The sequence below is a fragment of the Dipodomys merriami genome, unplaced genomic scaffold (genome assembly GCF_024711535.1).
Source record: "Dipodomys merriami isolate MVZ:Mamm:240054 unplaced genomic scaffold, mDipMer1.0.p SCAF_8, whole genome shotgun sequence".
Lineage (NCBI taxonomy): Eukaryota > Metazoa > Chordata > Mammalia > Rodentia > Heteromyidae > Dipodomys > Dipodomys merriami.
This window is the reverse complement of record NW_027206401.1, coordinates 26,797,320-26,813,751: the sequence shown is the minus strand read 5'-3', so window position 1 is coordinate 26,813,751 and position 16,432 is coordinate 26,797,320. Positions and strand designations below refer to the sequence as shown.

Sequence of the window (16,432 nt, the reverse complement as noted above, 5' to 3'; positions counted from 1 at the left end):
CAAACCCAGAAGGAAAAGGCAAAAAGAAAAGGAGTCTGGCCCTTTAACTGCAGCATAAAAGCAGTGAACTCCTAATTCTCATAGGCCAGTAGCCCAGCAAAAGGAACTCTCAAGATGAACAAGGAGCTTCCTGCTGCCAATCAATGGGGCACTCCTGGTTGTAGAGTGACTGACTGCCACTTCCGGACTGGGTTGCATTAAACCTACAGGCCCATTTTGTGAACAGCAGCCCACTTTATTTCCCCGGCAATCTGGGGGCGCAGCATGCCCTTTCACAGCACAGGGAAAGTTGCTTGGCATATGCGACACCCGCCTTGAACTACTGACACATACAGCAAATAAAAGATTAGAAGCCACCCAGGTGTAGAAGATTAAGGACTTAGCAGGCAGATGGAGGAGAAGAGCATCATCTGGGCATCCTTCATCTTCTATAATAAGGGCAAGTTCCCCAGTGAGCCCCACAGAAAGAAGCAGAACTGAACAAAAAGACAGCAGTTCTGTTGAAAAGGAAGAATTCTTGAATAGGCCCCCTCTAATTTTTTTAAATGTGAAGTTGTATGCCAAAATCGGATTAGTTTTCAAATCAATCTATACCTGCAAGAAGGGAAGAAAAAGAAATGCCGTGCACCTCTCAGGTTATGTGAAACATCCCAACTTCAAGAGTGTAGTTTAAAGAGACAGGTGTGAGTCAGGGGCAGTAGTCTATGCATGACTGGCAAACGCTGACTGAGGGCAAGGCCACTTTTGAGCTGCTGAGCTGTAGCCTTACAATGACTCTGAAAACCACTCCTGTTATCACAGTGCAGTGATGACTAGCCTCTTCAGATGACTTCATAAGAATTTGGAATCAAAATGAGCAGACAATTCTCTTGGCCTGCACTTGGAAACCTCTCCACAATAGGGCCCAACTTATTCAGAATAACCTACATCTACTCTTCATTTCAGCCAGGCCAGTGTGGTGGCTGGAGTACCCACTGTGATTATTCTCACCTCTACCCACCTGAGGCTGGTAGCTAGCCATTACTACTATGAAGCCCAAACTACATCCCCAAATCCTTGCCAGCCAGCCTTTACAAACACACTCCCAGCTTTCTGACCATAGAAGGTAAACACTTCTTGCCTCTTGGAGCTCCTTTAGTAGTATTGTTTTTCTCACTTCTCTCCACCTTTAGACATGTAACAGGCAAAGATATGCCAATATGGATGTAGTGTCTCCATCAAAGACATTCTTGCCTGTTGCTCTATTACAGCTTTTTATACCACAGATAGCATGGGAGATAATTATATAGGAAAACCCCATTTAACCCTCACCTACCAGTAAAAAACTACCAATAAGTGAGAAACTACTTTAGAGAATTTTATATTCTCTTAAGAAATGTAAAAATAAAATTGAGATGATACCCTTTTGTCTACTTTCAGAGCCCCGGCTAATGCTTAGGTAGGTTGTAGCAACACAGTACTTGCTTATGACAATGAATTTAATTCATTTCACAATAGTTCTGTCCCTCAAGGGTTCAACTTACTTCCTGCATTCAATTTTTGCATAGCAAATCCATATAACCACTTAACACTTCAAAAGAAATCTTAACATAGTATATATACATATATATATGTATATATAATATAGCTTGAGATAGATAGAAAGATAGATAGATAGATAGATAGATAGATAGATAGATAGATAGATAGATAGATAGATAGATAGATAGACAGACAGACAGACAGACAGATACTCTACACTTGAGCCACAGCCCCACTTCCGTTTTTTGTGTTTTTTTTTCCCCTGTAGTTTAGTGGAGATAAGAGACTCACAGACTTTCCTGTCAAGGCTGTTTTAAAACTGGGATCCTCAGATGTCAGCCTCCTTGAGTAGCTAGAATTACAGATGTGAACCACTGGTGGCTACATAACCAATATTTTTAATGAATTATTTTTCTGAGAAATTCTGTGGGCATGAAATTACAATCTTCCTCTTATACCATCGCTGAAAATTTAACCAGCAAACTAAATTTTCTCTGGAACCAAGACTGCAAAATGATGATCAATAAACGCTTCACACAATAAACTGGAACTTCACAGTACACTAGTAGTAAGGAGACTTAGCTGAATTCTAGCTAGCAATGTGGCCTATGGTCAATAACTGAACTGTATCTTTATTTAAAAATATTCATAGTTTCTCCTTTCCTGGTGATCTCATAAAACTATTGTGAAGATGAATATGTTAATTATATTCCAAAATACAAAATACCATATATTACATTGCCTGTATCACACACTCAGATCCTCTTCAAAGACGAACTTAACCTAAGGATGAAAAGAAGAAACAGAGGTAATTTGGAGGTATATGTAACACGTATAAATTAACAAAAAGAAAAAAAATGTTCCTAAATTGTTCAAAGATTAAAGAAGTTTGATCAAAGCAAGAAATGCCTATAAAAATAAAGTTAAAAACTAACAGATTGGACAGCAGGGAACCAGTGGCTCACCCCTATTAGTGTAGCTACTCAGAGTGCTGAGATCTAGAGGATAACAGTTCAAAGCTGGCCCCAGCAGAGAATAATGAGCACAAAGTTGAGATGAAGGTATAGGTCAAGTGCCTGTCAATAATAAAAGCTCAGCAAGTGAGAGGCCCTATATTTAAATCCTATTACCCCTTTCCCAAAAGTAATAGTAACTGATTGGAGCAGTTGATGAACACTAAATTATGAGGAGTTCAGATTAAAGATGGAGCTTTAGCTTTAAGGAAAAAAAAAAAAAACTTTGGCAATACTTTAAAAGAAACACTGGCAGTACCTGAGGAACTCAACATCAGTGCATTAACATTCCAAGAAAAGCAAGTGATTTATAAAGCAGCACAAGACAAGGGAATGCAATACAATTATTGGAACAGGACAAACAAAGCTGTGAATAGAGTAAGAAGAAAAAGATTCAAGAGAACACAGACTTAAGAGTAGGTACCCAGATGAGAACAAGAATGAGTAAACAGGATCCCTTGATATCCTTTACCTGTCTTGGAGAGGGTCAATGGAGGGCACAGAGATGGTGAGACAAAGGGTGAAACAACTCAGAAGTGATACTCAGTAGACATTATGTTGAAAATGGACTATACAATTTGTGGATGGGGATAAAAGGGAAAAAGTGGGAGAGAGACTGAGGGAACGGGTGACACTGGTCAAAAAGAAATGAGCTCATTACCTGACTTAAGTTACTGTAATCCCTCTGTACATCAAAATAACAACAAAAATGCATTTCAAAAATTCTAAAAGCATTCACTTTCCTGAGATTGCAAGGAAATCCACTTCATTAGAATCTATGCATACCATCTTGAAAAAGGTAATGTTGACCACTATGGACATTTTTGTCCCTTCTCCATTCTAACCTCCTTCTTGATTTAGGGACTTGGATTTGCTAGGGATTTTCTGCCGCTAAGGCCTCTCCTGCCACCTTCAAATAGCTGTTTATTATCAGTCAGAAGCCTGCTGAAGGTCACCTCAAACACTCCTTAAAGCAACTGCTCTAACTCTGTTTCCAAAACTCTACCTCTTACATTTTTCTATTTTAATTATCTGTTTGGCACCTACTGCATTCAAATCTCCTTCTTATCTACTCCTCTCTCCATCTGTTTCTTTTTCCCCTTTCTTTTTCCCCTTTCAACCCATAAAGTACAATTTTGCGATAACAGAAACTTTGAAACTTTTCCAGTACCCGGAAAGTACTTAACATGGATTAGGCTGCTCAATCAACAAAACAGAATGTGTGGTAAGTATGAAAGTTATGGAAATATAAAGAACTAACACACATAAAAACAAACCATAGCATGCTTTCCTAGAGTGAGCCCTAGGAGTCTTTCTGTGGGCTAGTCTGGGTCTCAAGGGTTCACCGTGGGTATTGAACTTCCCTCAAATGTCAGGAGAATTCCTAAGTGCTCCAATTCTGTACCTTATTTGCTACCATACTTTACGCTTCACAAAATACACCTGCTATGAATGGACTAGCAAATATCCCACTTTGCAGGGTATAAAACTCCAAACACAACATACTCTAAACATCTTGAGCAGATGAACCTTCTACTGAAAACAGGCCAAATAATATCCACTTCAACCATTTACCCAATTGACAAAGCAGTCTCTATTATCCACTATCATAAAATAATGACACCTGCCACTTTTAATTCTGCAGAATTCAGCTTCAGTAAATACATATGGAGTTATGTCTTTATTGTTCTGTTTATTATAACATCTATCCTGCCACCAACACATAAATAGATATATTTGTATATAATAAATATGTTAAATAAGTATATTGTATATAAAATATATAATTATATAACATATGTATGTTATATATAAATATGTAAATATATGTCAAGAAAGATAAAAAGGAAACAAAGTCTATAACTAAATCTAAGCAGAGGCATCTGTCCTATTGTTTATGCAGCTGCACTGATTTCAGAGCCTTGTAAGCTCTGCATCACTGATATTCACAATGAAACCTTAATTGTCTTTTAAGAATTATTAGTTCAGGGCTGGGAAGGTGGCTCAGTGGTAGAGCGCTTGCCTTGCATGCATGAGGCCCTGGGTTCGATTCCTCAGCACCACATAAGCACAAAGAAAAAAGCCGGAAGTGGCGCTGTGGCTCAAGTGGTAGAGCACTAGCCTTGAGCTGAAGAGCTGAGGGACAGCGCCCAGGCCCAGAGTTCAGGCCCCACGACCAGACCCAAAAAAAAAAAAATAAACAAATAAAGAATTATTAATTCAGAGAAGCACTGTGTCAGTTTCCAATCTTTGTATTTGTGCTGTTGCTGCAAAACACTAGGATCTAAAGAGATTTGTTATCTAGATGCCAAAATTATTCCTTCCTTATTACTTTACTAAAGTATTACTTGGCACAAACATAGGACCACAAACCTTATTTTTAAACATAAAATGAGAATTGATTTATTGCTTCTAGGAAGCTGAGAATGACTTTTAAAAGATCATTCAAAGAATATTATTATCTTACGCTCATCAGGGAATTCCAGTGCTGAATACAAGGGTAACTTATAATGAAATACAGAAATAAGATGTAGCAGTTAACTTTATAATGACAAGTTGTTTTGCTTTCTGTTTTTTTTTTTTTTGAAGAGGGGCTCAGGGTGTCCCTGAATATCCAAGAGTGGTCTCAAATTCATGATCCTCCTGACTTAGGCTCCAAAGTACTGGGCTTATACTCATGCACCACCAGACCCAGCTTTTGGTGAGTGTCAATAATAACTTTTTAAAAGGAAGTCAGATAAAATTAATGATGAATTTTCTACTACATGATGTAAATAGCTAGTTACATTTACAATATTCAGTTTTTGTTTATATTCTAATTTGTGTTACTAACAACACAATAGTAAGATTTCTTGTTACCTAAGAAATGATAAAAAAAATACATATGGACTACATGTTTCCTTCCTACTGTACTCTTAACTGAAACTTGTTCTACAATAATTTCATCCCCTTATTTTCTTATTATGATCTAAGAAATGAATCTGGCACCCTCATAGCAAAAAAAGTTAATTTTAGACAAAAACATAATGTCATCTGCTTTTCTTTTTCTTTTAAAAAGCCAACATTATGTGCCCAAATTACATGCAGATTACACTGAAGCAGAAGCAGTCTTTGAAAATGAAAGTAGACAAAGAAGTCAAACAAACTTCCAGGGTGGACAAGATTAGAAAGCCCCTCAAATACAGTTCTAATAGACTATCCAGATCAGCAGAGAAATAACTGGACTTAATTTAACAGTGATGCCTATATTTTGGCTATAACATAGAATTGCACACTGTCAGAAACATCATTAAATTGATCACAAGGAAATGGTTGTCACATTTTTATGATTAAATAATGTATCTGGCTTCATGATTTTCATAATAGTTCATGAGGACTGACTCAACAAATATGAGCTACATAATTTATAAAGACATAGGCAAAATGAGAAATATGAATTATGCTGACTCAGATTCAGTCACATGAACTGAATGCAAATTAAAGATGAAGGTAAAGAACCTGCAATTTTTCAACTACTCTATGGAACATCAATCTTCTCTGTTCCATTCATATAAAACACATTCCTAAGGAAAGAAATGACATCGATTCCACAAATAATACCTATCTTCCCTTAATGCTCATTGTTTTTTCAGTCAGTTAGTAAAAGGGAGTTAAATTATTTAATAAAAATATTCCCCCAAAGCAAATTAGAAGGCGTTCTGTGGGAGCCCCTGCTGCCCTCAGTTAAAGCAGGTGTGACTGAGTGAACAACGTTTGTTTAGTATGCAAATGATATTAAGGAGCAGAACTCCTGCCCATTTATTTTTATTTACTTATATGACAAACATTCACTGATGAACCAATGCAGAAATTAACATTAAAGCAGAGTTGAAGTTTTGTAATTAAAGCAAAAGCAAATCTTCTGGGAGAGCAGGGAGAAGCCACACACAGTTACAAGTTTGAGAAAAAGAATGACTATGAAAACATGGAAGTCCTCCAAAGACATGCTGAATACACTACATTGCAACAAAGAGGATTTTGAAGATCAAAAGGCAGAGGGTTACTTTGTTAATCATCTATGAAGTTGGAGGTAAAATTTCACCAATTTAAAAGTGAACCACAGTGAACATGTCAGGCAATTACTGTTGTCATAAACAAAATAGATGGACAAATTCAGAAGTCCCAACTTTTTAAAACCAGTTGAAATTACTACAATGGAAAACGGATAATAATTTTGAGCTGCAAATAGAGCATCAGAAATTATGCATATCTATAGAGATTTAAAAACTATTTACTTACCACTTGACAAAATACTAAACAAATATAACACATACAAAAGTAGACAGCCCAGAGTCCACATACATATGATAGACACTCAATACATCAACTTTGCTTTCTTTTCCTTTCCTTTCTTTCCACCCCTTTAAAATCCTTGATCCATTGTCATGGAGCCTACTGACTTTCCAATTATGTATACTTGTTTTCTATATACAACTGGGATAGAAATATGAATTACTTCATTCATAGATTCCTTGATAGTTCTTTCATGTCACACATGTTAAGAGCTCAAAAAATGGCACATGATATTTTTGAAAGATTTTGGTTGTGCAGCAGATTACTCATGTAAATGCTGTTTAAATAACAGCGATACTTTTTTTTGGGGGGGGGGTTGGTTGTGGGGACTTTGGCAATATCCCTATGCTCTTCAACTCAAGGCGAGCACTCTACAGCTTGAGCCACAGCACCACTTCCGGTTTTCTAGTAGTTTATTGGAGAATAAGAGTCTCACAGACTTTCCTGCCCTCAGATCTCAGCCTCCTCAGTAGCTAGGATTACAGGCTTGAGCCACTGGCACCTGGCTAAGTTATACTGTGTTTATCATTGCTGCTACTTTGTTGAAGAGTATGGCATAGGCTCTGTCATACATTTTTCTAACACCATTATGGGTAAACTATTCATTTCTTCATAGTGACAAGATGTCTTCACTAGTTCAAGGCATCACGGGCTCATGCAGTAACTTGCTTCTCTCTGGCATGATGTCCTCTGGCAAAATTTCCTTCTAACTCATTAACTAGAAGCATATAAAACCACTCCTATCCCAGAAAGAATGGGGAAGAAAAGCAAAGCAAATGAAATTCTGTCAATATAGAAAATGAGGAGGAGAATGAGTATTGATTAGACAACAACAATATCTAAAATATTGCTCAACACTAAAAATAATGAGCGAGAATCACTTGTATTGCTTACAAATTAAGAAGGTACATCTGTAGGGCACGTCTAGGACAGAATACTCTTTTCCACTTCCTTTTCAAAATGTGACTAAATATAGGTTAAAGAAGACTAACAAAACTTGGGGAAATCCCAGGAGCTATAACAGGACTAATCTCTCCTAATTCCTCGCAGGACCACTTATGAGCCTGACCTTACATAGATCCCTGTGCCCCTAGATCTTTTCAAGTCCCCTACCCCTTTCTCTTTAAGGGAAATGGTCCCTTGGGTTAAGTCCCAATCTTTTTCTAGATCCAAAGCCAGCAGGATTTCTGGAATGTATCAAGGTTTCTACTGCCAAAATCTGTTGGATACACGTTAATAAAACCCTTTAAAAAAGGAGACAAAACTAGAAAGTTCCTTCTACTGTTCCTATATTTCTTCAAATAAGAGACAGAAAACGTTAGGAAGAGAATGGATTGCAAAAGTGCAGTGCCTGTTTTTCAGTGAATTGGAGAAGAGGGTGAGGGATTTTCTGCTAAACTGTCACTTTTCCAATTTCTGGCCAAACCCCTGTAGTTTTCATCACGCACCATTTTTGTGATTAATGATGTGCACCCAGTTAATGGAAAACAGCAGATTAGGTTTCCTCTAATAGTTTTGAAAGTTATGTACGTCGTCTGTCTGCCTCATTTAGTAACTACCTCACTGTTCAGTAAGAAAGTAATAGATTTAATCCAAAGCAGAACTTGGTTTTATGCATACAAGACTGGGCAGTTTTCTAGAATGGAGAAAATTACTCTTTTAATGGTATGCAGATTTTCATTTATAATGTAATGATGAGATGTGTTACATTATAATATTATGCATATGATATTCTATGATGGATACACTATTATCAATTATAATAATATAATTTAATATATTATAAATAATTTTGTTAATATAATTGATGAAATATAATTAATATACATGTATTAAGGTATAGTGATAGATTATGCATTAAAATGTATATATTATCTGTATAATATATACATATTAACTTATATAATTTTTTACATAGATTTAATACTTTATCTTTTATTTAACAATCAACTTAAAATCTAGATATCAGCCTTTATCCTATAAAAACACATGAAATGGTATCTTGCAACAATGACCGAAACTAATTTCTATTATTAGAAAGCTGAGATGGAAAGATATTTGTTTTTCTGAATGCAAAGGTGAGAAACAGTGCTTTATGTATTGGTATATTACTGTAATGGAAAAATGCTATGAAAAGTATATAGTCAATGATTTTCTTTTGCTTAAAAGTGGCTGGAAAAAAATCAGTTTGCCATATGATAAGGCCAGTACTTTTGCATGAGTTGGACTAGCCATAAAGAGCAATCAATGGACTTGTGCAAACTATGGTAGCAACAAAATGAAAGTAGAAATACCAAATTACAGAATTCAATGGATCATTTCTTTGAATATGTTTGTCCAAATCTGAGGATAATTCATCCTGGCAAGTCTAATCACATGTTCTAATTTTTTAAATGAACAATATATGAATCTAGTTGGAGATCTCAAATTTTCTTTGTTCAAAACAGGCATGTGGTGGTTTTTATCTCTAAGGATAGGCTATTTTCTCTCTAAATTCTTTTTTCTTAGAAAATAATTTTTAAATCTGTTTATGCAAGATGTTTCTGGAGGCCAGGTACAGTGGCTAATCCCCTTAAATCCCCTTTACTCAGAAGGTGGAAGTTGCGGGTGATTGTACTGAGGCTAGCTGTGCAATGTTAGCAACACCCCATCAAAACCAATAAAGCTAGGAATGGTGGTGCATATTTGTTCAGCTACACAAGGGGCCTAAGGAGGGGATAACAGTGCAAGCCAGCCCAGGAAAAAAAATGCAAGACCCTATTAAAAAATAACTGAAGCAGGAGGGGCTATGGGTATGGTTCAGTTGAGAGAATACTAGATAAGTAAAAAAAAAACACTGTAAATAAACAAAAACATGAATGATAAAAATACAGACATAGTTTGCTTCACAGGTCCTCAGAAAGCTCCCTGATATAAAATGAGACTAAACAAAGACTCACTCCCCCAGTTTGAGGCACTATTTCTCAATATGAAAACTAATATTTCATCTGTACCATAAGAGGTTAATCAATATCAATGACTCAGAAATTGATCTTTTAAAAGAGGGAAAATAGCTATGATAAGGTCCTTCCTTAATTATGGAAGGGGAAAACAGAGGCCACAGTTGGATTTATCAAAACTTTTTTCTATGTTGATTAGTTTTTAAAGGAGTAGGATTCTTAAAACATCAAAAACTACACAGGAAGCAAAAAACCAACATGTTTGAATACAATCAGATTCCAGCCCTCACATCTGTAATGATGTTGTTAACTTTCCTTATTTAGGGGGGATGAATTTAATGGAATCTCAATGTTGACAGTTTTATTCTGCTGAATAACAAATTCTTCTACAGTGTTACCCTAAGCTTCAAAGTGAGACTCTCATGAAGTCAGTATGCTGATAATGCATTGTGAAGTGACCCAGTGATGACAGTTACCAAACTACAGAAGTCAGATTCAAGTGTTCTTATCTAACAGTCATTGTTTTAGTGTAAGTTATACACACACACACACACACACACACACACACACACACACACACACCTTGTGCCATATTCACAGCCCTCCCAAAGCCGAGAGCCCTAAAAATGCAGTAACTCTCCCAGACTGAAGAGAAACATTCTTCTTTTCAAAAATGATAGAGTTAACAAGTACTGAATGAAAATCCACAGACATCTCATGACACTTGTCCCCAAAATGAGAACTTTACCCATGGGGGCCATGCTGAGGATTTAAGAAACATTAAATAAGACAGAAAAAATACCATCTCGGGAAAATGCATTGAAAAAGCATTGAGTGTGTCATCTTCAGGAAAGAAAACAAGCCTAACTTGAAGAAACAGACATTAAAAAAAAACACAAATAAAACTCTTATTACCTTATATGCTAAGAACTGACAACCATAAAGTAAAATGTTGAACAAAGACAGGGTCATTATCTATAGTAAGCCAAAAATAAGCAATTCTATTAACATTTAAATCTCATGGTCACACACACACACACACACACACACACACACACACACACACACACACACACACACACACACACACACACACACACACACACACAGTTTTACAAAAGAAACTATTTCCAGGTACTGAACCTCACAGACAATGTTACTGAACAAGTCTTCAAAATGGAAAATGGGCTCTTTTATGAGGTTTTTGGTGGTGTTGTTGTAAAAAGCAGTCAGATAAACCTACATCATTTATTTATGTTATTCATGGTCTGATTTAATCATAAGAAGATGAAGCATTTCTGGAGGGAAAAATTCAAAGATGTATAGACAACTTGTCTTTTTAGTTTGCTTGTTTTTATACTCCGTTTAGTTGACAAAAATATAAATAATCAATCAAAAAAGCCTGCCCCTCAAGATAACATTTCATGAAATACTGTTTCATGTTCATTTTCCAAATGTTATTTTCAAGAAATCAGTATACCAATTTAGTCCGAATATTACAGTCAAATCAAAAGAGACTTTTTCTTTCTGAACAAAGACATAAAGATATGATTTCCAATAAGTTGTTTTTGCCAAACACAAAACAAATTTTGGACCTCAACCTACATTTTTTTCCCCTATGTGTGGAAATATTTTCTCCACCAAGTAGGTTTTATGCCAACATATTGAAAGAATAAGGGTAAGGGAAGAGAAAAGGTCCAAACTCTTTCATACTGTGGGACCAATGTTTATGTCTACAAATTATACATAGAGCAACATCCAATATTAAAGACAATAATGCAGAAAATCAGAGATTATTACCTGATACTCATTGGGCCAAAAGGTGCTCACTGCTAGCTCAGCTCGAAGCCAATCTCTCCCAGTGAATCCAGTCACATTCCAAATTGGATTAGCAAGAGGTCCTTTATTCACCCTCACTAATATGTTCAAAGTGCCAGGATTCAACCCATTTTGGCTATATAACAAGTAACTGAAATCAATACAGTGAGTGTCATTCTCCTTCATTGTGGGCAGCTGAAGTCGGGCTTTTTCTCCAGGGTCATGATTTGAAGAATCCACTATCATATATGAACCTGAAATGAGATCACAAATAATACAAAATTACATGAATAGGTAAGCCAAATTGGAATGTATGACAATTAAAAGATATGTCCTGAGGTGGAGCTGTGGCTAACATGGTTAAGTGCAGCCTCAACTGAAAGAGCTAAGGGACAGCACCAAGTCCAACATCAAAAAATTAAAAAAAAAAAAAACCCAACAACTTCTGAGTGAACAGGTAGAATCTAGTTTGAATTCAGATCTCATTAGTCCTTTAGTCCTCCTAAAACTGATAAAGATAGAAAAAAACACCTTTTTTTTTTTTTTACCCTATTCAGAATATTAAGGCACAGAAATCAGACGGTACAGGCAATGAGTTTATTGTAGATTTCAAAACCCAAGATTATTATTTGGACAATTTCCATTTATTAATCACTTTAAACCTCTGCCGAACTTCTAGAGTTAGGAGACAGGCTAATGTTAAAGTTTTCTGAAACTAACACTTGGGTATATTCTCACCCACTAAGTTGTCAGCCCATTACCTATCGGTTACAATTCTGCAATGTTCTATGGTGTTCTAAGCAGCAAAATCTGAGCATGAGACTAACCTATTACACAATCTTTGGGTTGTGTATCATGAGGTCACAAAGAATAAGGAGGTGACATTCAATCTTTGCACAACTTACTGCAGATTTCACTGCAGGCAAAATTACATAGTGCCTAGCAAAAAAAAACAGGATTGCTAAATGAATTCAAGAGCCTATCCAGGAAAAGCAGTTGTTTCCATCCAACAGTTGGCTTAACAGAGATCATACAGCACACAAAATACCAATAAACCAGTCTGTCATATTTAACGTAGATTAACAGTTCTGTCATAAACACCCCCCTCTTTTAGCCAAAAGGTATTAATGATATAAAACTCAGTTGTATCTCTAACTACTAATCCAATCTCTGTATTCTCACCAGAAAACTATAACATATACCTAAGACACATCAAACAAGCAATGACTACTCTTCTTAACTGGTTCATCAAATCTCAAGCAAGAAGCTTGAATTGTGGAAGAGAGGAGAAAGCCAACTATGTCAGCAAACAGATTTCAAATCTGACCAATACCTATGGAGTGGTGAACTGTGGTTCTAGAGTTTTTTCTACCTCTTTATTATGTACACAAACTACAAAAGCAATGGATGGTATTATTGTTCACTTCAAGTTTCAATCTTCAAGTTCTCATCTCTTCTGACAGCTGGAATTCTTTTTGTTTTCTTTTTCTTCTTGATTCCCAAATGTGACAAATTAATAAAATAAATAATCTGTGTATATTTTTGTAAAGACTGTATCTTTTTATAACAGGATATCCTATTTCCTAATCTAATTTACAGAGCAGATTTTTCTATTATTTAATATCTACATTCTAGAAGCAAGAGCTGATTTCACAAGATGTCTCCCAGGTCCATTAGTACTTAGCAAACCAATTATTGCTCTTAACTAGTATCAGGACTATCATCCTGGGTCAGTTATTTATGTTTTCAGGCCTTACTTTTTTCTATATTGCTACAACATTTTTTTGAGTGATGTACAGTCACTGTAGTCTATCTAAACCACGTTTACAAGTTTGTGTCAATATGGCTTCTGATGATAAATTTTAATGTAATGATTGTTAAATGACTTACTAGCTTCATAATAGTCATTTCTCCTTTGATAAAAATAAATTTTGTAATAAAATATGGTTTGTGTCCCATTTTAATTATATGACATTAATCATTAAGAGCATTTAGCAATTTGCATTTTAGGCTATCTATTGAAGAATTGGGATAAGTAAGCTATGTCCATTTGTAAGTCTTCAAGTTTTGGTAAATAGAAAGGCAAGAGTCACAAAATAAAAGCTTATCCAAATTATTTCAGTATTCCAATGTCCCTCAAAAGAGAGGTTAAATGATAAAGAAAAACAGAGCAAACCAGGTGGTAGTGGCTCACACTTACAATCCTCCATACTTAGGTAGTTGAGATGGAGAAGATTAGAATGGTCAGGTCAGCCTGAGCATACCTAGGAGACTGTCTTCTCACTCAACAGCTAGGTATAATGGCATGCAACTATTGTCTCAGCTGCATGGGAGGATGAAATCTGAAGGTTCACAGTTTTAGGCCTGGCTAGGCAGAAAAGTTTGCAATACTCCATCTCAACTTAAAGAAAGTAATGTGGTATGGTGGCACACCTATCATTCCAACTATGAGAGCAAAGCAAATCTAGAAAGCCATGGTCCAGCTGGACACCTGGTACATAGAAACTGGTTCTTGATCTCAAAATTCACCAAAAGGGTTGAAGGTGTGGCTGATCATTACAACACTGTGTATAGTAAGCATGAAGCCCTGAGTTCAAACTAATAGGAAGGAAGGAAGGAAGGAAGGAAGGAAGGAAGGAAGGAAGGAAGGAAGGAAGGAAGGAAGGAAGGAAGGAAAGAAAGAAGGAAGGAAGGAAGGAAGGAAGGAAAGAAGGAAGGAAGGAAGGAAAGAAGGGAGGAAGGGAGGGAGGAAGGGAGGGAGGGAGGGAGGGAGGGAGGGAGGGAGGGTAAAAGAGAAGGAAGGAAAAAGAAAGGGAAGAAGGAAGGTTAATTAAAGCTGACAACTCATTTTCATAAAATTTTTCTGAAAAATAAGTCTTTTTTGCAATAAAGCCTGATACTGCTACAGTCTCTAATATAGTATGTGATAATAATGAATTTACCACACAGTAGCAGGAAGGAAGAAGTGAGTGCTAGCACTAAAAACCATCAAACGTTTGTCTACTGACGTGATATAGTGGCAAATTTCCCAATAGGTTACATGGAGTCAACTGCCTATTTGACATATTATTCTCCTCAGTCTTCCTAAATGTACAGAACACTGTGTTCTTACAGCCTTGAAAGTACATACTTCATTCTGGTTTATAAACTTTTTTTCTATTGTTCTGGGTCCAGATAACTAATCTATCAAATTTAATATTTAATTGTGATTTAGCTATATAAAGACTTAATAACAAAAATGTCTATGTTTGCACATATATATTTTATGGAGCATAGTATTTTAATTTAATTGGTGTTAGCATAAATTGTATAAGAAGTTGCATTGTCATATTGATGACATCTATATCAAATTCATCTCATCTATATTACTCTTTCTTTACAACTATACATGTTATGAGAGGTAGATAGATTGCTAGATAGATAGATAGCTAGATAGCAATAATTGAGGCTAAACATTCAGCCCAAGAAAGCCAAGATTGGAACCCAAAGATCTGAAAAGTAGGGGAGCTAACTATGTGCATTCCAGTCTATATCAGAGTTTAGGAGTCAGGAAGGAAGATAGTTTAGAAGCCAGTATAAGCACAAGTCTGAAGTCAGAAGACCAATGTGTCAGCTCAACATAATCAGGCCTATAGTGAATTTTCTATTCTTCATCCTTTGTTCTATCAGGTCATCGGTAGATTGGTTGAGGAAGGGTAAACTGCTTTACTCTGTCTCTTGTTTCAAATGGTAATCTCATTCAGGATCACTAAAAAATAATATGCAGCCAAATATCTGGGCACATTATGCCTGCAACAAAACAAGACAAAATTAAGTACCACAAAGGGCTCTCCTCCATTTTCGTCCCCCACAATCAGAGAGAATAATATCACTATGTAAGAGGAGAAGAGTAGAAAAGCATAGGTAGTATTCTCTTCTAATAAGGAAAGTATTTTTGTGTGTTCTTAAGATTATTTTGAATAGCAACAAGGTTCCAAAACACTGTGCAGCACAGTGAGTTCTTGGGATTGAATGAGACTTTCCCAGTAGAAACAAAAAGAACTTGCCAGAAACTGTTGGTATGAAAAAACTAAAGAAAACATTCAGTATTATAGTTTCACAACCAGACAGCTTAAGGAGCAACAAATGAGATCTCTGGTAGAGAAAGAAGTGAAGACTATAATCAGAATTTGGGCCCCAGCTGCTCTGGGACATCTTTTTATTCTATAATTAATGTATCTAAATAATTTCTGCAGCTCATATATATATAACCTGAAGAAAATACCTTTTTCTTATTTTTAGTACTATCTTGCTATATTTTCTTTCCTTCTTTTTAAACCACTTTACTGTATCTAGTTAAGTGTAAATATCATATGCTAAAACTAAGAAGTCAGGGATCACTTTCTTTTGTAACTCACCAGCAATTCTTGTCTACTGTTAAGCTGTTTCTTCAATCATCCCACTTCTTTTCACACACCATATTTTTTTTTAATCAAACTCTGGTTGTTTCTACAGAGAACAACCAAAGTAATCTCAACTGGTTTCATGGGTTCCACACTAGCAGTTATACAAAAGTTTCTACAGGCAGAGGGATGAATTTTTCAAAACATAAATCATTTTTGTATCCTCACATTGCATGGTGAATAAAAGCCAAACTCATTACTCCTCCACTTCAATATGATTGACACCTGTCAGCTCCCACATTAGCCCCTATCCTTTCATTTCCTTTACTTACTGTCCTCCAGATATAGTGGGCTTCCTTCTGTCATTTAAAATATCTGAATGTATGTTTACCACAGTTTCTCTACACAGAACTTTCCTGCACTTGGA

General features: G+C 36.0%; 1 protein-coding gene across 13 annotated transcripts in view; it reads right to left on the bottom strand.

Moving 5' to 3' along the window:
* The window catches only part of Ptprk (protein tyrosine phosphatase receptor type K), a 502,301-nt gene that overhangs the window by 308,667 nt on the left and 177,202 nt on the right, over positions 1 to 16,432 (bottom strand). For all 13 annotated transcript variants that reach the window (XM_070010263.1, XM_070010273.1, XM_070010272.1 and 10 more), the window contains exon 3: positions 11,606 to 11,877. In XM_070010263.1, the coding sequence (XP_069866364.1) occupies positions 11,606 to 11,877 (272 nt within the window). The remainder of the gene's footprint in view (positions 1 to 11,605; positions 11,878 to 16,432) is intronic.